This window comes from Pan paniscus, chromosome 1, assembly GCF_029289425.2.
Source record: "Pan paniscus chromosome 1, NHGRI_mPanPan1-v2.0_pri, whole genome shotgun sequence".
In the NCBI taxonomy this organism is placed as follows: domain Eukaryota; kingdom Metazoa; phylum Chordata; class Mammalia; order Primates; family Hominidae; genus Pan; species Pan paniscus.
In genome coordinates, this window is record NC_073249.2 from 194,593,461 (window position 1) to 194,618,224 (window position 24,764).

General features: G+C 50.9%; 3 protein-coding genes across 8 annotated transcripts; 1 reads left to right on the top strand and 2 right to left on the bottom strand.

Annotated features, from left to right (window-relative positions):
- Positions 1–1,961: 1,961 nt before the first annotated feature.
- Positions 1,962–11,986, bottom strand: EIF3I (eukaryotic translation initiation factor 3 subunit I). The gene is made up of 12 exons (XM_003828143.6): positions 11,538–11,986; positions 11,126–11,226; positions 10,940–11,032; positions 9,450–9,537; positions 9,096–9,161; positions 7,259–7,408; positions 7,049–7,176; positions 4,972–5,082; positions 4,765–4,854; positions 4,373–4,446; positions 2,548–2,640; positions 1,962–2,452 (listed from the first exon to the last, which is right to left on the bottom strand). Exons 2-12 carry the CDS (start codon positions 11,126–11,128, stop codon positions 2,371–2,373), a joined length of 978 nt encoding a protein of 325 aa, XP_003828191.1. The 5' UTR covers positions 11,129–11,226; positions 11,538–11,986; the 3' UTR covers positions 1,962–2,370.
- TMEM234 (transmembrane protein 234) lies at positions 11,125–19,208 on the top strand. 6 transcript variants are annotated; one of them, XM_063593292.1, is made up of 8 exons: positions 11,139–11,263; positions 11,552–11,703; positions 12,373–12,439; positions 16,225–16,317; positions 16,629–16,687; positions 17,801–17,923; positions 18,048–18,460; positions 18,554–19,208. In XM_063593292.1, exons 1-7 carry the CDS (start codon positions 11,248–11,250, stop codon positions 18,054–18,056), a joined length of 519 nt encoding a protein of 172 aa, XP_063449362.1. In that variant the 5' UTR covers positions 11,139–11,247; the 3' UTR covers positions 18,057–18,460; positions 18,554–19,208. The 6 variants fall into 6 exon arrangements, with proteins under 6 accessions (XP_034816151.2, XP_063449362.1, XP_063449360.1 ...); XM_063593290.1 differs by having other exon boundaries at positions 11,143–11,263; positions 18,380–18,460; XM_063593294.1 differs by adding an exon at positions 17,059–17,192 and having other exon boundaries at positions 11,151–11,263; positions 17,295–18,460.
- On the bottom strand, positions 17,699–24,501 carry DCDC2B (doublecortin domain containing 2B). Its single transcript, XM_003828144.4, has 9 exons — positions 24,236–24,501; positions 22,284–22,335; positions 21,770–21,846; positions 21,406–21,537; positions 20,971–21,117; positions 20,814–20,853; positions 18,671–18,806; positions 18,053–18,156; positions 17,699–17,794 (listed from the first exon to the last, which is right to left on the bottom strand). Exons 1-9 carry the CDS (start codon positions 24,499–24,501, stop codon positions 17,699–17,701), a joined length of 1,050 nt encoding a protein of 349 aa, XP_003828192.1.
- Between the last annotated feature and the right edge of the window lie 263 nt (positions 24,502–24,764).

The window sequence follows — 24,764 nt, forward strand, 5'->3', positions numbered from 1 at the left end:
GGAGCTGAGGCAGGCAGGTCACCTGAGATCAGGAGTTTGAGACCAGCCTGGCCAACATGGTAAAACCCCATCTCTACTAAAAATACAAAAAATTAGGCCTGGCACGGTGGCTCACACCTGTAATCCCAGCACTTTGGGAGGCTGAGGTGGGCAGATCACAAGGTCAGGAGATCGAGACCACCCTGGCTAACATGGTGAAACCCCCTGCCTACTAAAAATACAAAAAATTAGCCGGGCATGTTGGCACCCGCCTGTAGTCCCAGCTACTCAGGTGGCTGAGGCAGGAGAATCACTTGAACCTGGGAGTCAGAGGTTGCGGTAAGCCAAGATCCCACCACTGCACTCCAGCCTAGGTGTCAGAGCAAGACTCCATCTCAAAAAAATATAATTAGCCGGGCGTGTTGGCACATGCCTGTAATCCCAGCTACTTGGGAAGCTGAGGCATGAGAATTGCTTGCACCTGGGAAGCAGAGGTTGCAGTGAGCCGAGATCATGCCATTGCATTCCAGCCTAGGCAACAGGGTGGGACTTCATTAAATAAATAAATAAATAAATAAATAAATAAATAAATAAATAAATAAAAGAAGTGGTATTTTTATTATTTGGTTGGCTTGTTGCATATGCTGCCTATCAGCCCCAGATGCCAGCTGTCTTATGAGATTGAGAGATGCGGGGAGGGAGGGTTCACCTTTCCAGGGTGAAGATCAGATTTAGTTATCTTCTGTTGCTCAGTCTTCCTCCATACCCCATCCTGCTTCACTAACCCCACTAGTCCTGGATCATCTCTATTTACCTCCCTCTCCCCCATCCTTCATCTTTAGTCTTTCTCCTAAAATTGTCTGAGTTTGGTCCTCCCTTGCCAGAAGGCCCTCCCCCCGTCTTCATCCACACTGGTCTCTTCCATCTGGACTCTCCGGCAGCCGCCTCACTGTTCTCTGCATCTTCATTGTTATCAATTTTCTTTCAAAAGCTCCTGGGTCCAGACCTATCAATATTCACAGTGGGCCCTTTCCCGCCTTCTTTCTTTGGCTCATGCCGTTCTCCCCGTGTTGGCTGTTGCTTTGCACAGTGGGTATGCTAGGTCTGTTGAGACTCAGCTCAAACATCACATTCTTAATTAGCCTTCTCTGACATTGAGGCAAAACTAAATTGGTTTCTCCCTTTAAATAGAACTCCTTAAGAAGTAGGACTTTGTCTTGTTCCCCTTTTGTTCTAGTGCCTAGTACAAGATCTGACTGGCAATAATGTTTGCAAGAAAAAGGAGAAAAGTAAAGGTTATCACTGCTTCAAAGTGGCTGTCACCCTACTAACCAGGGCTGCCCACCCAGACTCCCAGAGGGCATACCTGGGGCTGGAAACTCACTCCCTGCCTTTCTGCAGATGCCTGTGTGAAGGGAGGACTCAGATGCACTCCCTGTGGTCTGGGCTCAACCAGCCAAAAGAGCAACAAAGACTCCAGAACCCACTCTACATCCTCAATCCCTTGGCCATCTGTGGAGCCCCAGAGCCTGCGGCTGTGGCAAGGTGAGCTCCACACCTTCTCCCCTGGGGATTACCCCTCTGCTCAGCGTCCTGACCTGTCTTCCTCCTCCTCAGGCCTGTTTCTGCGCTGGACCTGCTCACCTGAGCCTGCAGAAGCTGCATGGGGGAAGAGTGTGGCAAATAGTGACAGGAAGGGAGAAGACAGAAGCCTCTCAGCCAACTGCTTCAGCCGAGCCCCTATTCTAAGCACTGGCTCCTTGGATAGCAGCTGAGATGTTCCTCAAACCTCTGCAGGCCCCTTAGGACCTTTACACCTTGGATGAGGGTGCCTGCAACCCAGGTTAGCCAAAAGTACTGAGGGTCTTAAGTTTGAAGTGTCCAAAGTATAGGGAGGTCTCAATAATAAAAGTCTCCATGATCAGCATCAGCTTGCTGGGGTGTCAGTGAAAAGGAAAAATGATGAAACAGACACCACAAAATATCTGACCAGAAGCCATTTATTACCAAACCAATTTATTTCTTAGAGTTCAAAACCTTCTGTGAGAATCTTCTCTGGCCTGGTTGGAGATCCACCTTCTTTTTTTTTTTTTTTTGAGACGGAGTTTTGCTCTTGTTGCTCAGGATGGAGTGCAATGACGTGATCTCAGCTCACTGCAACCTCTGCCTCCTGGGTTCAAGTGATTCTCCTGCCTCAGCCTCCTGAGTAGCTGGGACTATAGGCGTGTGCCACCATGCCTGGCTAATTTTTGTATTTTTAGTAGAGACGGGGTTTCTCCATGTTGGTCAGGCTGGTCTTAAACTCCTGACCTCAGGTGATCCGCCCGCCTTAAAAAAAAAGTGGTGGGATTACAGGCATGAGCCACCACGCCCGGCAGGAGATCCAGCTTCTTAAGCCTCAAACTCAAATTCGAAGTACTGTGGGTCGAAGTAATGGATACGGACGTAACCATCTTCGCCACCGCTGCTGTAGCTGGAAAAAGATAGCCAGGCACCAGTCAGGTGCTTACTCTGGGAGAGGCAGAGACCCAACCCAGGCTTAGGTCAGCTGCTTCACTGGGACCCTACCTCTTGCCATCAGGATGGAAGGCAACACTGTTGATAGGTCCAAAGTGACCCTTGACTCTTCCAAACTCTTCTTCAAAGGCCAAATGGAAGAACCTGGAGGAAAAGGGACACAATTAATTCACTTTCTATCTTCTTCCAAAACACTTTGGAGGTGGCACTCCCCAAATGCAAATTGTTATTATTATTTATTTATTTTGAGATGGAGTCTTACTCTGTCACCCAGGGTGGAGTACAGTGGCGCAATCTCGGTTCACTGGAACCTCCCCCTCCTGGGTTCAAGCAATTCTCCTGCCTCAGCCTCCTGAGTGGTTGGGATTACAGATGCCTGGCTAATTTTTGTATTTTTAGTAGAGATGGGGTTTCACCATGTTGGCCAGGCTGGTCACGAACTCCTGGCCTCAAGCCGCCTTCCTTAGCCTCCCAATGTGCTGGGATTACAGGCATGAGCCACCACACCTGGCCTCAAATGCAAATTGTATCACAAAAAATAAAGCAGAAGCCGAGGCGCAGTGGCTCACGCCTGTAATCCCAACACTTTGGGAGGCCGAGGCGGGTGGATCACTTGAGGCCAGGAGTTTGAGACCAGCCTGGCCAACATCTCTACTAAAAATACAAAAAGCAGCCAGGGACGGTGGCCATGTACCTGTAATCCCAGCTACTCAGAAGCTGAGGTAGAAGGATCGCTTGAGCCCAGGAGGTTGCTGTGAGCAGAGATGGTGCCACTGCACTCCAGCCTGGGCAACAAAGTGAGACCCTGTCTCAAAAAATAATAATAATAAAGCAGAAAAATTGAGATAAGAAGAAGTGAATGTGAACAAAATAAGATGGAAATTGGTGGCTGCGTGCCATGGTTCACGCCTGTAATCCCAGCACTTTGGGAGGCTGAGGCCAGAGGATCGCTTGAGCCCAGGAGTTCGAGGCCAGCCTGGGCAACATAGTGAGACCCTGTCTCTTACTTTTTTAACTTTTTTATTATAAGGGGAAGACTGGACCCAGATGACTGCCTGAATACATAACTAATACTTATAGAGTGCCTACTATGTGCTGGGCAGTGCTTAAAGAGCTTAATAAATATTAACTGAATAATTTAATCTGCATAATTTTATGTTAAGTATATTGTCATTGTCTCATTATACAGTAGAGGAAATTTGGACATAGAGAAATATAATGAAGGCTGGGCACAGTGGCTCATGCCTGTAATCCCAGCACTCTGGAAGGCCAAGGTGGGCGGATTACTTAAGGCCAGGAGTTCAAGACCAGCCTGGCAAACATGGTGAAATCCTGTCTCTACTAAAAATACAAAAATTAGCCAGGCGTGGTAGTGGGTGCCTGTAATCCCAGCCACCCAGGAGGCAGAGGCAGGATAATTGCTTGAACCCGGGAAGCAGAGGTTGCAGTGAGCAGAGATCGCGCCATTGCACTCCAGCCTGGGTGACAGAGCAAGACTCCGTGTCAAAAAAAAAAAAAAAAAGGCTGGGCACGGTGGCTCACGCCTGTAATCCCAGCACTTTGGGAGGCTGAGGCGGGCGTATCACGAGGTCAGGAGATCAAGACCATCCTTGCTAACACGGTGAAACCCCGTCTCTACTAAAAATACAAAAAGAAAATTAGCCAGGCATGGTGGTGGGCGCCTGGGCCGCTGAGGCAGGAGAATGGCGTCAACCCGGGAGGCAGAGCTTGCAGTGAGCAGAGATCACGCCACTGCGCTCCAGCCTAGGCGACAGAGCGAGACTCCATCTCAAAAACAAAATAAAAACAAAAACAAACAAACAAAAAAGGTACACCCCATGAGATTTTAATTTGGAAGAGCTCTCTTCTTCTTTACCTGGCCTCAAACTTGCCAATCCTGGTGGAGGTTGTGGTTACATCCATGGCTTCCTGACCACCGCCCAGGACCACCTGAATGGAAGAAGAAACTCTAGATGGGACCAATGGACACCAAGTCCATTTTGTGTTTTTCTGCTGCCATATACATTTTTAACATCTCACACGGCTCAATGGGAGGATACCAAAGGTAGGGGATGATCAGACACTTCTGCCACCTCCTGCTGGCTGCCCTGGGGCTATTCAATCCTTCCAGCTTTGTCACTCCTCTGGGCATCTCCTCTCTGCCTGACATCATTTACCCCACAATGTTGTAGCCCAACTTCTGGACAAACATCTAGAACTTGGAAGCTTCCTGAGGCTTCAGCAGGAAGGCAGGTGGGGTTCTCTTACATGGTCATAGTTGGGGGAGAGGGCAGCTGAGTTGACAGGACGTTCTGTCCGGAAAGTCTTCTGATGTTCAAGAGTTGTGGAGTCAAAAAGCTGGAGAGAGAAGGCAGGGGGGAAATCTGTAAAGAGCTTTCCTGGGGGAAGTCGGGCAGGGTGAGCTGTGCAGCCAGAGGGAGGGAGCAGCCCTGCCAGACCGCTGCCCAGGCTCACCTTGGCTGTGTTGTCCTTGGACGCGGTCACAAACATAGTCATGTCCCTGGATAACTGGATGTCGTTGATCTGCCGGGAGTGCTCCTTAACATTCACCAACACCTCTCCAGACTAGGGAAGGAAGAAGAGTGAGACTGAATGGGCCCAATCCCTACTAATCTCAGCTCCCCAGAAACCCAAGCACCCAAATGAAAGCTGAGACAGCATGGACTTTGTGTTTTCCTCACCCCCTCTATCCTATCAGTCACCCCTAAATATCCCTTGACTCTGTCCAGTAATGTACATCCTATGCCTATTGGCTAGTTCAGGTTCACTCTCCAAACATAACCTGCAAAAGCTGTTGGAAGGAAAATCTGGCCATTGATAACCCTTTAAAGATTCCCTACTGCCTGGAGGAAAGTCAAAACTCTTTACCTCCTCACACTGAAGGACGTTTAAAATCTATTCCCCGTCCTCTGTCCCCAAGACCACACCCCAAGGGTTTCTGAAGACTCCATACTTTAACTCTGTGCCTTTGCCTTTGCTGTTCCTTTTGCCTGTGGGATGTTCTTTCCTTCCTGCTTGAAGCTCCATTTATTCTCCAGGGTTTAATGTACACGCCACCTCCCTGGGAGAGTGCACCTTCCACACTTGGCTGAGACCTCTATGGTGGCACAATTCACAATCTGACTCAGGTGCTAGCTGTTTGCAAGTCTGTCTCCCCATGGGGGAAGGGACTGCATCTGATCTACTTCTTTGTTCTAGGAGCTCAGCATTATACTCAGCATTATACAGGGCATTATACTCAGTGGTGGCACGGAAATGCTCATTTGTGATCCTTAATTATTTTTTTGAGACAGGGTCTTGTTCTGTCACCCAGGCTGGAGTACAGTGGCACAATCATGGCTCACTGCAGCCTCAATCTCCCAGACTCAAGCAATCTTTCAGCCTCAACATCCTGAGTACCTGGGACCAAAGGCACACTCCACCACACCCAGCTAATTTTTATTTTTTTTTTGTAGAGACAGGGTCTTCCTATATTGCCCAGGCTGATCTCAATCTCCAGGTCTCAAGCAATCCTGCCACAGCCTCCCAAAGTGTTGGGATTACAGGTGTGAGTCACCACACCCGGCCTGTGATCCTTATTAACATGTCCTGAGTACTTTGTGACAAGTTTTTCAAACATGTGATATCATTTGATCCTTGAAACATTTTACAGATAAACAGGGTCAGAGAAGTCATGTAAATTGCCCAAGATCACACAGCTAGAAAGTGGTGAAATCTACATTTGAATCTCACCTCTGCTCTTTTTAAAATTTTTTATTAACTTTTTTTTTTTTTTTTTTTTTTTTTTTTTAGAGACAGGGTCTCACTGTCACCCAGGCTGGAGTGCAGTGGTGCAATCATAGCTCACTGCAGCCCCAACCCCTGGGCTCAAGAGATCCTCCTGCCTTGGCCCCCAAAGGCACTGGGATTACAGATATGAGCCACAGCATACAGCCCTGCCCTTGTCCTGAACTAGTGTGCTATCACCAGGACCCGAGGCAGGTGGATCATCTGAGGTCAGGAGGTCAGGATTCAAGACCAGCCTGGCCAACATGGAGAAACCCCATCTCTACTAAAAATACAAAAATTACCCAGGCATGGTGGCAGGTGCCTATAGTCCCAGCTACTCAAGAGGCTGAGGCAGGAGAATGGCTTGAACCCAGGAGGTAGAGGTTGCAGTGAGCCGAGATCGTACCACTGCACTCCAGCCTGGGTGACAGGGTGATACTCTGTCTCAAAAAAAAAAAAAAAAAAGCCACGAGCGGTGGACTGCCTGAGGTCAGGAGTTCATGACCAGACTGACCAACATGGTGAAACCCTGTCTCTACTAAAAATACAAAAAAAAATTAGCCAGGTGCGGTGGCATGCACCTGTAATCCCAGCTACTCGGGAGGCTAAGGCAGGGGAATTGCTTGAACCAGGGAGGTGGAGGTTGCAGTGAGCCGAGATGGCGCCACTGCACTCCAGCCTGGGCGACAGAGAGAGACTCTATCTTAAAAAAAAAAAAAAAAAAATTTATTCTGGTAGGCTCAAGCCCCATGTGGCCTCTTACCTTGGCACTATACTGGTTGAGCTCTCCACTCTCATGGCCAGCGATGATGCACTCCCCCAGGGGTCCCCAAACAGCACTGGTGATTTTAGAGTCATTGCAAGGGATCTTCATGTAGGGCTCATTGTTGTCTGTGTGGGGCAGTAGATGTTAGGCCCTGGGCTCTAGAACTGCACCCTTTACCTCAACCCCAGCCCTATTCCCAGCCCTCACCAATCTGGCTCGGATCCCGCAGGTCAAAAAAGCTCACAAAGCACTGGTAGCCCATCTGCTTGTCCGTGGAGAACATGATGATGTTGCCCCCAAAGTCAAAACCGCAGGTCCGGACAGCCGAATTGGTCTTGAGAAGGGCCAGCTGCTTTCCTGGAGTCAGGCAGAGTCTGGGCTACACCATCCATTGCAATTGCAGGGAGGACATTCTAGAGAATGCTACCATCACATCTCACTGTTTGTCTTGCTCCAGTGACCCAAACTTAAAAAGTATTTTAACTTTTCTTTTTTTCTTTTTTGAGACAGTTTCACTCTGTTGCCCAGGCTGGAGTGCAGTGGTGCAATCTCGGCTCACTGCAAGCTCCGCCTCCCGGGTTCACGCCATTCTCCTGCCTCAGCCTCCCAAGTAGCTGGGACTACAGGCGCCTGCCACCATGCCCCACTAATTTTTTTGTATTTTTAGTAGAGACGGGATTTCACCGTGTTAGCCAGGATGGTCTTGATCTCCTGACCCGTGATCCGCCCGCCTCAGCCTCCCAAAGTGCTGGGATTACAGGTGTGAGCCACCGCGCCCGACCTTTTTTTTTTTTTTGAGATGGAGTTTCGCTCTTGTCCTGCAGGCCGAACTGCGATGGCGTGATCTCGGCTCACTGCAACCTTTCAAGCGATTCTTCTGCCTCAGCCTCCTGAGTCGATGGGATTACAGGCGCCCGCCACCATGCCTGGCTCATTTTTGTATTTTTAATAGACGGGGTTTCACCATGTTGGCCAGGCTGGTCTTGCACTCCTGACCTCAGGTGATCCACCTACCTCAACCTCCCAAAGTGCTGGGATTACAGGCGTGAGCCACCACACCTGGCCAAGTATTTTAACTTCTTACCTAGCCTCTTTCCTCAGACATCCTGCTAATACTCATACGTAGACTGCAATATATCTGTCTCTCCCTCAGACTGTGCTTCTCCACAGCAAAGACCTGATCTGATTTCCCTGCATGTCCCCAGTACCCAGCATAGACCTGGCACTAAACAGAACAGCTTAGGCTGGGCACAGTGGCTTATGCCTATAATCTCAGCACTTTGGGAGGCCAAGGCGGGTGGATCACTTGAGCTGAGGAGTTCGAGACCAGCCTGGCCAACATGGTGAAACCCTGTCTCTACTAAAAATACAAAAATTAGCCGGTGGCCAGGTGCAGTGGCTCATGCCTGTAATCCCAGCACTTTGGAAGGCTGAGGTGGGTGGATTACCTGAGGTCTGGAGTTTGAGACCAGTCTGGCCAACATGGTGAAACCCTGTCTCTACTAAAAATACAAAAATTAGCCAGGTGTGATGGCGCATGTCTGTAATCCCAGCTATTTGGGAGGCTGAGGCAGGAGAATCACTTGAACCTGGGAGGCGGAGGTTGCAGTAAGCCAAGATTGTGCCACTGCACTCCAGCCTGGGTGACACAGCGAGAGAATCTGTCTCAAAAAAAAAAATCAGCCAAGCATGGTGGCGTGCACCTATAATCCCAGCTACTGGGGCTGGCTGAGACAGGAGAATCCCTTGAACCCGGGAGACAGAGGTTGCAGTGAGCTGAGATAGTGCCATTGCTCTCCAGCCTGGGTGACAGCGAGATTCTGTCTCAAAAATAAGAAAAAGAAAAAAAAAAAAAAAAAAAGAAAACTTAATCTATGCTTCCTCTACCATGGCGTGTATTTTCTCATCTATCTTTCTTGTCTCTTATTCCCTAGACTGGAAACTATCTATGGATTTCATCTCTATTTTCCTAGGACCTGTTTACTCAAACAGGTACACTGTAGGTCCTCAATATTTGCTAAAAAAGTGAATGAACCCAGCTTACCTGTTTCACAGTCCCAGAGACGACAGCTGTTGTCAGCTGAGCCAGTGAGGACATGCTTGGTGTCCCCTGAAGAGTTGTTAAGAAATATGACGAAGTTCACCTGAGCCCTTGTCCTCTTGGGATGCCAAGTGAATCATCTCCCTGTTCAGCCCCAAAGAGCCTTTCTTCCCCTCTTACCTCCTTATCCAGAACTGGAATTTGTCCTGAATGTTTCCTCAGCCAGTGAAGAGACCAGGGAGTAGGAGGTATCGTTCTCTAGGCCCTCAACAGCACCCCCAACTCCCAACTCCCAACTCAGCCTCTCCATCGCTGACAGACCCTAGCAACACGGACTCAGACCCAAAACAAGGATACAGTCAGCGTCCACACACCACACAGCTCCGGTATGGCCCATGTAGGTGCCCAGCCTCTCACCATTCACAGAGTACCATACATTGACGATCTGGAAAAGTCAAATCACAGGATAGTACACATCCCAGTAAGAGCAATGGCTTCCTATTTTGCCCCAGGAACCCTCAGCAGCCTGTAGCAAGGCTGATTCTGCCCTCTTCTGTTCATTTCTTGGGAAACAGCAGGGAGCTGGTAAAAAGACCAACTCCTGGATTCTCCTCCCTTCCTGAAGGGAAGCAACAGAGGAGTCAGGCGGCTTGTAAAGGCATCCTCATTTGTTAGCTCCAGCTCTCCTGGGACTCCCAACGGCTCCAAAGAATAAAAGGCCAAGTTGAGCTCCAGTCCAGAAAAACAGTATCTCTGATGTCTTATCCAAGTGGGAGCAGCTGGTAGTAAGGAAGTCTGGGTTCTGGTGCCTGCTCTGCCACTGTCTCACTATATGATCTCAAATACAGTGCTTCTCTCCTCTGAACTTCAGTTTTCTCATCTTGAAAATGGCCAGGCCGGGTGTGGTGGCTCATGCCTGTAATCCTAGCACTTTGGGAGGCCGAGGCAGGCAGATCACCTGAGGTCAGGAGTTCAAGACAAGCCTGTCCAACATGGTGAAACCCCGTCTCTACTAAAAATACAAAAAATTAGCTGGGCATGGTGGCACGAGCCTGTAGTCCCAGCTACTCGGGAGGTTGAGGCAGGAGAATCGCTTGAACCTGGGAGGCAGAGGTTGCAGTGAGTCGAGATCGCGCCACTGCACTCCAGCCTAGGCGACAGAGCGAGACTCCGTCTCAAGAAAAAATAAAATAAAATGGCCAGGTGCCTCAAAAGGCAGTATCATGAGGGATTGTTTGGCATTGAGTAGCAGGATGGGATTGACTTAAAATGAGACTAGAGACACCCTCATTAAGTTCCCTGTGTCTGAATAACACAGCCTGCACCTATCCTGGTAGAAAGATTAGATTATCCCTAAAGGTCGCATCCCGTTCTCTGGGCAAGCTGACCCTCATCTTTATCCCCTTTCCACAGTGGTCTCTTGCTTTTCTTGGAGTGCAGTGGCACGATCTCAGCTCACCGCGCTCAAGCGATCCTCTCGTTTCAGACTCCGAAGTAGCTGAGACCACAGGCGCGAGCCACCATGTCAGGCTAATTTTTTTGTGTGTAGAGATGGGTCTTACTACGTTGCTCAGGCTGGTCTCCAACTCCTGGGCTCAAGCGACCCTCCCACCTCGGCCTCTCAAAGTGCTGGGATTACAGGTGTGAGCCACCGCACTCGGCCAATAGAGTTCTTCCCCACCTTTCCCGGTAGAATACTTTCGCCAGCCTACCCCCGGCATGGCCTCTCCCTACTTCTCACAATGGGCTGCTCTTTGGTTCCCCGCTAACGGCAAAACTGGCGTGTCCACCCATCGTCCTGGCAGAAGGATCCCGCCCCTCCCGGACCCCCTCCAGCCAACACTCACAGGGTCCTTGGCCACAGTAAAGAGGAGGTCTCCTTCGCGGTTATACTTAATCTGCGTAATGGACCGCTCATGGCCCTGCAGTAGGATCGGCTTCTGTGGGGACAAGACAGTAACGTCAGTGCTCGGAATTGGGCCCCAGCCTCAGCCCAGGACCCCCACTGCAATACCCCTAACTCTGAAACTCACCATCCCGGCGGTGACGCGAGGAAGGCCGCAACGTGAGTAAGACCGGAAAAGGTTTCGAGGTCACTTCCGGATTATGGGTCTCCGCCCCCTCGTTCCCGGAACTAGAAGACAGCGGCGTTGCCATGGCGGCGTCTCTGGGTAGGTAGCCGGCCCCGCCCTTCCATGGATTTCCCGACCCTCGCCTCGAATTCATTTCCTGCTCCACATCCACCCTCTAACCCCGACCCCTGCTACAACCCCAGAGGCCGGACTCCTGGATTCATCTCCCCAGCTTCCCTGGGCCTGCCTTAGCCGCCAGTCGCAGCCGAGGCGAAGAGAGCGAAGGAGGGAAGTGGGGGCGGCTAGCTGGGGCTAGAAGGCCAGGAGAGGGCGGGGTGGGCGGCCGTTTGGGGTGGGGGTCAGGGTGACTCACTCGTCTGCATTCAGGGCAGGTGTTGGCTCTGGTGCTGGTGGCCGCTCTGTGGGGTGGCACGCAGCCGCTGCTGAAGCGGGCCTCCGCCGGCCTGCAGCGGGTTCATGAGCCGACCTGGGCCCAGCAGTTGCTACAGGAGATGAAGACACTCTTCTTGAATACTGAGGTGCGTCTCTGTGAAAGGCCCCTCTCTCGGTGGAGTTGCCGCCAAGAATTTGGTCTTTGGAGTCAAACAGGTCTGGGTCAGCCCCACCACTTACTCACTAGAAATTCTCGGAAAAGTCAGTTGTCCTTGAGCCTCAGTTTCATCATCTGTAAATGGCTATTATAATAATAACCATCTGATAGGTCAGTTGCAGGAATTAGGTGAGATACGTAGAGCACTTAGCATTAGGCCTAGAACATAGTAAGTGCTCAATCTATGGCTGCCATTATTCACATTTTATTGTGATTCCTTCAGTTACATAAGGCAACATTTGTGAGCCTTTCCAGAGGGAGGGCTTGGGGCTCAAATTGGCCCTGCAGGGGAGGAGTTCAGAGGAGGAAGGCTGCAGCTGGAGGACTTGGGGAAGGCTTCCTGGAGGGGCTGACATTGGCTTCAAGGCCTTGCAGGATGGGAACTAGCAGAGGTGAGGGAGAGGGTAGTTTGAGCAAAGGCACAGACTTCAGTCTGTTTCCCTCTTTGCCCTGGAAGGATCCTCCTTAGAGGGATTAGTGTTCTCTGGGTCCTTATAACCCTGCCTCCCTCCAAGGAAAGACATTGGCTAGGAGCTCAAAGAAGGCAGTGCTGCTCAGTCAGGCCATCACACTGACTGCAGGTTTCTCCTCTTTCCAGTACCTGATGCCCTTTCTCCTCAACCAGTGTGGATCCCTTCTCTATTACCTCACCTTGGCATCGACAGGTGGGTCCTGGCTTGGAACTGTTCTGCTTAGTGTTTGAGGCCACCTGGAAGAGTGATTGGGGGGGCGGGGTGGAGCTTGAAACACCTCATTCCCATCAGTGAGACAGGGCTGACTAGCTCTAGTTCCCTCTTACTACCCTCTTCTCTGAACAAGAGGGGCACAGTGGGCTGGTTATGAGTATGTTGCTAGGCACTGGAGTTGGTTTGAAGCCTGGCAGTCATGTGTGACCAGCGGAGGAAGAAGGAAGGTTCATTTTGCTGTGCCAAGTGCTGGCTTTCACATTCTTGCTTCCACTGTGTGCTACCTACCTGACCATGAGCAAGTCACTCATTTGAGCCTTGGTTTTATATAGTTGGCTTCATAGCATTGTGAGGATTAAATTTAATGAATGGGAAACATCTAGGAGAGTGCCTGGCACACAGTCAGAGCTCCATATACATAAATTTCCTTTCTCTTGACATTTGTGACTGCCCTCTACTACGTCAGCTACTGCACTAGTCTTACACATTATTTAATTCCAATCATGACTCTGTAAAGCAGATATGATTATCTTAGAAAATGAAGTTGCAAAACTTTGGGCAATTTCACCTCTCAAGTCCCACAGGATGTCAGTGCAGAAGGATTTGAAGCCATATATTAAAAGTTTATGCTCGACTGGGCATGGTGACTCACGCCTGTAATCCCAGCACTTTGGGAGGCCAAGGAGGGCAGATCATTTGAGGTCAGGAGTTATAGACCAGTCTGGCCAACATGCTGAAACCCCGTCTCTACTAAAAATAACAAAATTAGTTGGGTATGGTGGTGTGTGCCTGTAGTCCCAGCTACTTGGGAGGCTGAGGCACGAGAATGGCTTGAACCTGGGAGGCGGAGGTTGCAGTGAGCTGAGATCATGCCACTGCACTCCAGTCCCTGGGCAACAGAGCGAGACTCTGTCTCAAAAACAGAAAGAAAGAAATAATATGCACTTATTTAAAGAGTTTGAAAACCTCTGGCCTCATGCATTCACTGCTGTGGAAGAATGCTGAACCCTTGACCAGCTGACTACAGGTAGCCATTCACCAAGTTTTAATCAAATTGCAGTTTTAGGTTTTTTTTATCTCATTACCCTTTCTGCCTGTATCCTTTAATATCCATCCTTTCTAATAACCAGAACAGTAATAACTATTTATGAAGCATCCACTTCAGCCAGGGACTATCCATGCATTATCACAGTTCATCTTACAACAACCCAACAAAAGAAATGGTATACTGTGACCCCTATTTTACATGCGGGGAAACAGGTTGAGTGTTTGAATATCCTAACCAAGATTGCAAGGGAAACTCAGATCTGCCTCACTCCAATGCCCTCACTTTCCACTGCACCGCGCTGCATCCTTCTTCCATCTACTGTTGCAAACCAGACCTTAGCAGCCATGACACTCCTTGTAAGGTATGTAAACTTAAGAAGGCAGCTCTGGGCAGGGCACAGTGGCTGAGGCCTATAATTCCAGCACTTTTGGAGGCTGAGGTGGGCAGATAACCTGAGCCTAGAGACCAGCCTAGGCAACAACAACAACAAAAATACGAAAATTAACTGGGCTTGGTGGTGTGTGCCTGTAGTCCTAGCTGCTCAGGAGGCTGAGGTGGGAGGATCGCTTGAGCTCAGGAGGTTGAGGCTGCAGTGAGCCTTGACCTCACCACTGCACTCCAGCCTGAGCAACAGAGAGAGACCCTGTCTCAAAACAACACCAACAAAAACGAAAAACAACAAAAAAAGAAAGCAGCTCTTTGTAAGTGGGGTTGTATCAATTTCTTAGATGGGTAATGCCTCCATGCTGGGGCCTCCCAGGGGATGAGGAGCAGGACAGTTTGCTCCTCTGCCTCACACAGGCGAGCCCTGGGAGTGCTGGGAAAGAATTTGCTGAGGAGCCAGTGTGAGCATCTGGTCTGCAGTTGAGTCTTGTTACCATGGATAACTCAGCTGATTTGTCCATTGGTCTTTTTTATGTGTATGTGGCGCTTTTTTTTTTTTTTTTTTTGAGACGGCATTTCGCTCTTGTTGCCCAAGCTGGAGTGCAATGGTGCGATCTTGGCTCACTGCAACCTCCGCCTCCCAGGTTCAAGTGACTCTCCTTCCTTAGCCTCCCCAGTAGCTGGGATTACGGGCATGTGCCACCACGCCTGGCTAATTTTGTTTTTTTGTTTTTGTTTTTTGAGATGGAGCCTTGCTGTGTCACCCAGGCTGGAGTGCAGTGGTGCAATCTCTGGTCACTGCAACCTCTGCCTACCAGGTTCAAGCAATTCTCCTGCCTCGGCCTCCCAAGTAGCTGGGACTACAGGCATGCGCCACCATGCCTGGCTAATTTTTGTATTTTTAGTAGAGACGGGGTTTCACAATGTTGGCCAGGCTGGTCTTGAACTCCTGACCTCAAATGATCCACCCGCCTCGGCCTCCCAAAGTGCTGGGATTACAGGCGTGAGCCACCACACCCAGCCTAATTTTGTATTTTCAGTAGAGACGGGGTTTCTCCATGTTGGTCACGCTGGTCTCTAACTCCCGACCTCAGGTGATCCGCCCGCCTCAGCCTTCCAAAATGTTGGGATTACAGGCATGAGCCACTGCGCCTGGCTGTGGCTCTTTTTTTGATGTGATAAGAACACTTAACAGGAGATCTACCCTCAACAAATTTTAAGTTAACTCCATTAGTCTTTTTCTTTTTTTTTTTTTTTGAGACAGAGTTTCACTCTTGTTTCTCAGGCTGGAGTACAATGGTGTGATCTTGGCTCAGTGCAACCTCTGCCTCCTGGGTTCAAGCGATTCTCCTGTCTCAGCCTCCTGAGTAGCTGGGATTACAGGCGTCCGCCACTATGCCTGGCTAATTTTTGGTATTTTTAGTAGAGACGGGGTTTCACCATGTTGGCCAAGCTGGTCTTGAACTCCTGACCTCAGGTGATCCGCCCGCCTCAGCCCCCCAAAGTGCTGGGATTACAGGCGTGAGCCACCCTGCACCCGGCCAACTCCATTACTCTTTTTCAAGTTTGCTTATTGGCAGTCAGCCCCTTGGAACTTCAAAATTAAGGAACAGATCCTGGGCTATGATGCCCTCTACCCACACCACAGGTCCAGCCCAATGTCCTGAACAGGTCCTGCTCCTTCCTTCTGACACTTTTTATTTTTAACTCCATAAGGCCTGAGCTTGGGCTGAAACAGAAACAAAATGTGCTTCATCTGATGTTCTGCTCTGTCTATATCCACAGTTTAATAACGGCACAGGCTTTGGAGTCAGGCAAGCCTTGGTTTAAATCCTCAACTTGCCTTAGTTTATGTGACTTCTTTGAGCCTTTGTTTCTTTTACGCAAAATGGTGATAATCCCCTTCTTGCAGTGTTGTGAAAATTGAGATGTGTACACAAAGCACCTAGGCCATGGTATGTGCTTAATAAATGGTGGCTGTGCTTGGTGTTACCTGACTCTCTACTCATCCTTTGGGATTTGGGTGCCTGCCTGTCCGTCCAGATGTCCTTGAGATCTCACGAGTTCTCTTTGAGTGCAAAGACCTCATTCTCATTATCAAACCAGGCTGGTCCCAGACCTCAGAGTTCAGGTCTTCATGCTGGAATCCTGGGAAGCACTGAACGTGGAGTCAGGAGATGGGGGTTTGAGTCCTGAGATTTGCTGTGACTTCATCTGGAAGATGGGGTTTTGATACCTTTTTTAAAGGTATGAAATGATGATGATGGAAGTGTTTTGTGCCTAGAAAGGCATTTGTTGCATCTCAGGCATTCTTTTCATTCTGACCACCCAGATCTGACCCTGGCTGTGCCCATCTGTAACTCTCTGGCCATCATCTTCACACTGATTGTTGGGAAGGCCCTTGGAGAAGATATTGGTGGAAAACGTAAGTTAGACTACTGCGAGTGCGGGACGCAGCTCTGTGGATCTCAACATACCTGTGTTAGTTCCTTCCCAGAACCCATCTCCCCAGAGTGGGTGAGGACACGGCCTTTTCCCATCCTGCCCTTTCCTCTGCAGCTGTTTTGCTTCCTTGTGGCCATCAGAGTTCCCTTCCCCTGGACAGTCTGGGGAAAGACAGAGGCTGGGGTTTGGGATTGAAGACCAGACCCCATCTGAGCCCTTCCTCCAGCCCTGTACCAGCTCCTACTGGCATGGCTGAGCTCAGACCCTCTTGATTTCTGCTTATTATCCCAGGAGCAGTTGCTGGCATGGTGCTCACCGTGATAGGAATTTCACTCTGCATCACAAGCTCAGTGAGTAAGACCCAGGGGCAACAGTCTACCCTTTGAGTGGGCCGAACCCACCTCCAGCTCTGCTGCCTCCAGGAAGCCCCTGGGCCATGAAGTGCTGGCAGTGAGCGGATGGACCTAGCACTTCCCCTCTCTGGCCTTAGCTTCCTCCTCTCTTATGGGGATAACAGCTACCTCATGGATTACAATAAGATAACAAGAGTGAAAGAGTTTTGTAACCTTCAAGTGCTGTTCAGCTGCGGGGATTTAGCACAGGAGACTCTACGCTCACCCTCAGCAACCTTTCTGCCCCAGCAGCTCTCTTCCTGCTAACATCTCAGGCTCCCAGCCCAGCCACCATTACTGTGGCCTGATCTGGACTATCATGGTGGCAGGTTCCATGGACTGCAGAACTCCAGCTGCATGGAAAGGGCCAGCTGCAGACTTTGAGCCAGAAATGCAAACGGGAGACCTCTGGGGCTCAGTCAGAGCGCTTTGGCTGAATGAGGGGTGGAACCGAGGGAAGAAGGTGCGTCGGAGTGGCAGATGCAGGAAATGAGCTGTCTATTAGCCTTGCCTGCCCCACCCATGAGGTAGGCAGAAATCCTCACTGCCAGCCCCTCTTAAACAGGTAGAGAGCTGTGAGCCCCAGCCCCACCTGACTCCAGCACACCTGGCGAGTAGTAGCTGTCAATAAATCTATGGTAAACAGACAAGAGGTTAGTAAGTATTCTTTTATTGTGACAAACCCACTCCCCCGTTTGTGGCCTGTCTCCCAGGCTCAGTCAGCTACTCCTTTCTCTGGCCAGAGAATCCCATAAGGAAATAGCCCCCACAGCCAGGGCTGCTCTGCTCAGAGGAAGGGAAGGCTGGGCTGTGGGTTTAGGAGCAGGAGAACGGGGAGGGCTGAGGAGGCCGCAGCGTACCCTGTGAGCCCAGCGGAGGTGCTGGCTCCTGAGGAACAAGCTGCTGGAGGCTAAGGACAGAAGGTGGCCAGAGTAGTGGTCCCCAGTTGCCCTCTGGAGCTGCTGGCTCTCAAGATGGCAGAGCTGGGGCTGAGGCTGAGATAGCAGCCCCAGCCCCAGGCTGGTTTTCCAGGGACAAGGCCTCTTCCACTATCTGTGCTGCCCTCTGCAGGAGGTGGAAGGCCATACAGAATGGAGCCGTGAGTATGGCCAGCCTCCAGCTCTCAGCCAGGAAGTCCCCAACCCCAAGGAAGGAAGAAACTGGAAATTAGGAACTGCTTCCTCATTTAACAAGGTAGGAAGTTAGGAGATCATTTACTTTCAATCACAAGGGAGGAGAACTGTTCCTGGGGCCCAAGGCTGCCAGTTTCCAGCTCAGAGCTCCTCCCACCCCAACATACTGTTTCCTGATCCAACAGCTTACCTGATCCAAGGGCTCCTCTGTCTGGGTGTCTTCATCATCTGCTACTTCCAGGGCCCCCGCTGTCTCCTTCCTTCGGTGGGGAGCTCCGTATACTCCTATAACTCCTAAAGAGGGGAGGCAGCACTGGGTGATGCCCAGGCTGAAGAGCCCTCAGCATTCCTGCCCTGGACCTTCATGCTAGCCCCTTTCCCTCCCCTGAACCTGGTTCTGCATTCCCCACCACCTCCCAGGATGGCAAGGAAGTGAGAGGTGGGCCTTTGGTCCCACTCCCATCCCCTCTATATCCCACCCCTGAAGTCTCATCGCTTTAAGCACTGCCCTTTCCAGGTGCTTCTTTTCATGTGATGAGGCCCTGTGAAGAAGGGACAGGATATACAGACGGGGGCAGCTGGAGACAGTTATGATGAGGTCAGTACCAGCTTTTTTTTTTTTTTTACGGGCAGTCTCCTGAGCCACAGTAGGTTCAGACTCCTTTATCTTTTTTTTTTTTTTTTTTTTCAGTGCCGGCTTTGTGTCTGAGCATTCTGCTCCCATGGACATCCCCAACAACAGCAGGGACCAACCTATGTCACTGTCAAAGGGCAGCTGAGAAGGGCCTGAGCCCCAGGGACCCCTCACCTGATGGGAATGAGAGTGTGGGGAGCTTGCTTCTTGGCTGAATGGTCTGCTGGGGTCTGGCATAGAAAGCAGATGGCTTAATTCGGTCTGGTTCCTTTGGAGAGGGCTGGGTTACCTGGGCCCTGTGGCCTTGGGCCTAGAGAAGGACACTGGGCTTGGACCCTGATTGCTGGCCATTCTTACCTTTCCTACTCCCCAGTTCAGGCTTCAGAGAGCCCCTGGCGCCTGCAGGAACATGGCAGAGGAGACGCCGTCTGTCTTCACAAAGTACGTCCTCCCTCCTTGCTGCCTCTTCCCACCAGCCTGACTTATCCAGGGACAGAGCAGTAGGTGCCTGGCACTCCTCGATGCCCAGTGAAACCAGACTGTGCTTCCCCACCCCCACCGCCATGCCCCATGCTCACTGGCTCATTTCTTGGGAGGGCTTAGAGCTGGATAATATAAGTTCCCTTGGACCCTGCTGTGCCAAATACGCCAATTCTCTCTCCCAGCGTCCAACCTAGCAAGAAGGTATTAAATCCTGCAAATCAGATGAGAATTCTGGTCTGGCCCCTGCCACTCAATAACTGTGTCACCCTGAACAAATCACTTCACTTTTTTTTTTTTTTTTTTTTTTTGAGACTTGAGTCTTACTCTCTCACCCAGGCTGGAGTGCAGTGGTGTGATCTCGGCTCACCACAACCTCCGCCTCCCAGGTTCAAGTGATTCTCCTGCCTCAGCCTCCCAAGTAGCTGGGACTACAGGCACCCACCACCATGCCCAGCTAATTTTTTTGTACTTTTAGTAGAGATGGGGTTTTACCATGTTGGCCAGGCTGGTCTTGAACTCCTGACCTCAGGTGATCCACTCTCCTCGGCCTCCCAAAGTGCTGGGATTACAGGTGTGAGCCATCTTGCCCAAGGCCCACTTCACTCTTTTCAGCTTCAGTTTCACCTCTGGAAAATGGGGATAATCTTTCTTTCACAAGATTATTAACAGTGGCCAGGCGAGGTGGCTCACGACTGTAATCCCAGCACTTTGGGAGGCTGAGGTGGGCAGATCACCTGAGGGAGTTTGAGACCAGCCTGATCAACATGGAGAAACCCTGTCTGTACTAAAAATTAAAAAAATTAGCCGGGTGTGGCTGAGCGCGGTGGCTCACGCCTGTAATCCCAGCACTTTGGGAGGCTGAGGTGGGCTGATCACGAGGTCAGGAGATCGAGACCATCCTGGCTAACACGGTGAAACCCCGTCTCTACTAAAAATACAAAAAAAATTAACCGGGCATGGTGGTGGGTGCCTGTAGTCCCAGCTGCTCGGGAGGCTGAGGCAGGAGAATGGCATGAACCCGGGAGGCGGAGCTGGCAGTGAGCCAAGATTGCGCCACTGCATTCCAGCCTGGGCAACAGAGCGAGACTCCATCTCAAAAAAAAAAAAAAAAAATTAGCCGGGTGTGGTGGCACGTACCTGTAATCCCAGCTACTCGGGAGGCTGAGGCAGGAGAATCACTTGAACCCAGAAGGTGGAGGGTGCAGTGAGCTGAGATTGTGCTATTGCACTCCAGCCTGAGCAACAAGAGTGAAACTCCGTCTCAAAAAAAAAAAAAATTATTAAGAGGATGCAGGCTGGGCATAGTGTAATCACAGCACTTTGGGAGGCCAAGGTGGGAGGATTGCTTGAGCCCAGGAGTTCAAGACCAGCCTTCGCAATATCGTGAGACTCATCTCTATATTTAAAATAAAAGAAAAAAGGAGGCTGGGCACGGTGGCTCACGCCTGTAATCCCAGCACTTTGGGAGGCTGAGGCGGGCACATCACAAGGTCAGGAGTTCAAGACCAGCCTGGCCAACATGGTGAAACGCCATCTCTACTAAAAATATACAAAATTAGCTGGATATGGTGGAGCGTGCCCATAATCCCAGCTACTCAGGAGGCTGAGGCAGGAGAATTGCTTGAACCGGGACCTGGGAGGCGGAGGTTGCAGTGAGCCAAGATCCTGCCACTGCACTCCAGCCTGGACTACAGAGCAAGACTCCGTCTCAAAAAAAAAAAAAGAAAAGAAAAAGAGAGGATGCAGTGAAATAAGGTCAGAGGCTGTGCCAGAAGAGTTGTCAGCCAGTCACTCCCCTTCCTTCCCACCCCTCATTGTCCCCTGCGTCACCTACCCCCTGCCTGTGGGGCCTAGACTTCGAGCCTGGAGGTTGCCTACAATGACAAAAGGAAAAGCTTGTAGTGGGCAGAGGGCATAGAGTCAAAGCACACAGACCCGGAGGGTGGCTTCCTCTGCCCGGCCTGTTACCGCTCCACCTCCCACATACATACCAGCAGCCCCTGGGCAGGGAGGGGCTGGGCACCAGCAGCTCCAGATAGGGAAGGTCCTTGAACTCATCCTCTCCGACAGCCACATAGTAATGGCCAGTTACCAGCTCCTCCCCTGCTGACAGTGGGAGCCCCTCTAGGGTGCAGAGTCTGGGAGAGAGAGGTGAGGAGGATAAGGGCTGGTAGACTCGATGCTTCTTCACATTCAGCAGACTGAAGGGGTGGGTGCAGCTATTCCAAGGTGCCCTCTGGCCTCTGGGCACCCAGGCTCTACCCTGCCTCTGAGGGCTGGGCAGAGGGCCCTCTCCCAGTGGCATAGGGGGAAGTCCCATGTGGGGGAACGTGCTTTCCTTTTGCCTCTTCATCCTCAGCCACAGCTGAAGCCAGTGGCGAGGCTCTCTTTGGGGACTTTTGGGCCCTCGCAGTCCCCATACTCACTTGCACACAGCCCCACTCTGCAACTTGACCTTCTCAGTCAGGAGCTTCAACACAGTTTCCCAGTCCTGGCTGGCAGCCTGGGACAGCTTCAGACTAAATGGGGGACTTACCAGGTCCCCATTCCTGAACACACTGAGACAAAAAGCCTGGTAAGGGGGAGTGTCCCCAGGAGTCCCTACATGTGAGGGGAAGGGTGGCACAGGGCCAGCAATAACCATAACACTGGTCTCTCTTCACCTATCAAGCATGCTGGACTTCTACATTCCCAACAGTAACCAGAGGCTCCTAGAACAAACCCAACACCATTTTCTTGGCCTTACTAAAACAAACATCAACACCCCTGCTCCCTCACACTGGCACTCACTGGATATAGGTGGGAGCACCTGCAGGCAGCTGCCGTCCAATGGCCCCATCACACAAGTGGCGAGTCACGGGAGGACCCTGAAACCCATGTCAGACCTCCAAATCAGGAGAGTTGGGGCCTTTGGTTAGGGGTGGGTCCATCCAAGGTGTGGAGTGAGGGGGCCGGAACCAGACTGGGGCAGGAAGGGGGCGAGGAGGAGTAAGACAGTTTACACCTTTCACCAAAAGGTGCTTAGATGTTCCCTAAGTCACATTCTAACCACCCCCTCCCCCAATCTGTGTTTCACAGCTTTCTCTTTCCTTTGGGGACCCCAGTGTGGAGTTAAAGGCTGCGACAGAAGCAAGAAATAGTGTCTTGAAATCCCACACCCCAGGAAAGATAGTAGCTGGCTCCAAAGTACCCCCCTGGAACTGGCAGATCCTGCTGCTTCCCTGGCTTCCCAGACCAAATTGGGGGCAGTTCCAGGAGGAGTGGGAAGACAGAGGGGCTGGGGCACAGGTTCCCCGGGACTCACTTGTAGTCTGCAGCTCTTCCCACCTGGGTCCTTCCCTCTATGGGGTAAATAGCTGAAAGGACAGATAGATCACAGGTCATCTTGTGGAGACTGAGGCCTCAATAGCCTGGCAGATGTCAGTGTTGGGTTGGGGCGCAGCTCACCAGATATCCCTCCCCATAGAATAGTGGCAATCATCTCAGTCCAGAAATAAGATATTGGCAGCTGAACCTGCCCTAGGACCCCTTGAGTGCTCAAGTGCTGTCTGGGTAAGTGCTGAGTAAGTCTGGAAATCCAGACTGGGGTCTCAGTACTAACCATGAGATTAAAGGTCAAGAAGGCTGGACATGGCAGCTCACGCCTGTAATCCCAGCTCTTTGGGAGTCTGAGGCAGGAGGATCACTTGAGCCCAGGAGTTTGAGACCAGCCTGGGCAACCTCATTGCTACCAAAAAACAAAAACAAAAATTAGCCAGGCATGGTGGCATGCACCTGTGGCCCCAGCTACTTGGGAGGCTGAGGCAGGAGGATTGCGTGAGCTCAGGAGTTCGAGGCTGCAGTGAGCCATGATCGCGCCAGTGCACTGCACTCCGGCCTGGGTGACAGAGCAAGACCCTGTCTCAAAAAAAAAAAAAAAAAAAGTCAAGAGAAACTACAAACTAGTGCATTATGCATCCTGCTGTATCCCAAGAATATTCTCATTCATGAGATAGGTCGTTTTATCTCCATTTTGTATGAGATTCCAAGAAATTAAGTGACTTGCCCAAAGTCACACAAGGAATGAAGCCTAGATTCTAAGTCTACCTAGCTTCCCTCCTCTGGCCTTTTTTTTTCTTTTTTTCTTTTTTTTTTTCTTTTTGAGACAGAGTCTCACTCTGTCCCCCAGGCTGGAGTGCAGTTGTGCGATCTCAGCTCACTGCAACCTCCGCCTCACACGTTCAAGTGATTCTTCTGCCTCAGCCTCCTGAGTAGCTGTGATTATAGGCACGTGCTACCAGGCCTGGCTGATTTTTTTTTTTTTTTTTTTTTTTTTTTAGATGGAGTTTCACTCTTATTGCCCAGGCTGGAGTGCAGTGGCACAATCTCGGCTCACTGTAACCTCTGCCTCCAGGTTCAAGCGATTCTCCTGCCTCAGCCACCCGAGCAGCTGGAATTACAGACATGCGCCACTACGCTCAGCTAATGTTGTAGTTTTAGTAGAGATGGGGTTTCTCCATGTTGGTCAGGCTGGTCTTGAGCTCCTGACCTCAGGTGATCTGCCCGCCTTGGCCTTCCAAAGTGCCGGGATTACAGGTGTGAGCCATCGTGCCTGGCCAATTTTTGTATTTTTAGTAGAGACAGAGTTTCGCCATGTTGGCCAGGCTGGTCTCGAACACCTGACCTCAGGTGATCCACCCGCCTTGGCCTCCCAAAGTGTTAGGATTACAGGCGTGAACCACCGTGCCCAGCCACTTACTCCCTCTTGATCCTTACATTATGGTAAGCAACCTCAGCTGAGAGCTAAGAGTAGGACCTGGAAGCCAGACATGAGTCAGAGACTCAGGTACTCAAATTCTTCTCCCACCCTGGGAGACAGTCTCCTCCTGCAACAGGGGATGGCCCTAGCCTAACGGGAGAGTCTGGGATGCCTATGCACAGTGGGGAGGAATGGATGGGTGGATTTAGAGTGTTCAGTGATAGGGGGTCCAAGCAAGAAGAGCTTTTGGAAAAAGGGGCTCACCCTGTGGGAGAGTGGTCTTCCCACAGGCTGATCTTGGCTGTGATGGGCATAAACATTAGTAACACACAGAATTCTATTTGAATTTCAGTTCAGCTATTTGTTATGTACTCTTAGGCAGGTTTTCTGTCTGTTTTCCCTTTCTAATGGAGGCAAAACCACCCCCCCCATGCTGGTACATACATGGTAGGTACTGAATACACGCTCTTGCCGTTACCTCCCTTGCTAGGCTGTTTGACCAGCCCCAGCCCACTCACTGGAGCTTGTGGAATCGTTCAAATCCAGCGGCCACATACTGCCCTCTGTTCTTCAAGTCTGCCAGGTTGGTGACAGGGTGGCCATGACAAGGTGTGTAGAGGGCACGCACAGCCAGTGGGGCCTGCACAGCTGATGTCACCTCGCAGAGGAAGGCCTCCATGGTGGGGAAGCGGCGTTGAGTCACCACCAGCTGGGAGCCTGGGAAGAATGGGTCCCCATTCCGGTACACCACTACCCTCTTGGCTGCTGGACTGCCACCTGCCATAGTGTATCCTCAGTCAGAGAAACAGACCTGTTGTCAGGCAACCAAGGAAGGGCTGGGAACATTGCCAATCAGAGGTGGAGTCCTGCCCTCTCACCCAGGAAGGCAGAGGGAGATTGTGGCAGGAGCATTTATCTGCATTCAGGGTTTTATCCCATCTGCCCTGGGGAGATCACACTTAAACATAGGTGTTACCCTACTCTCCAGAGCCTCCTTGCCACTCTAAAGCACAAGGCTGAGCTCAATTGGGGATCAGCTTTGGGAGC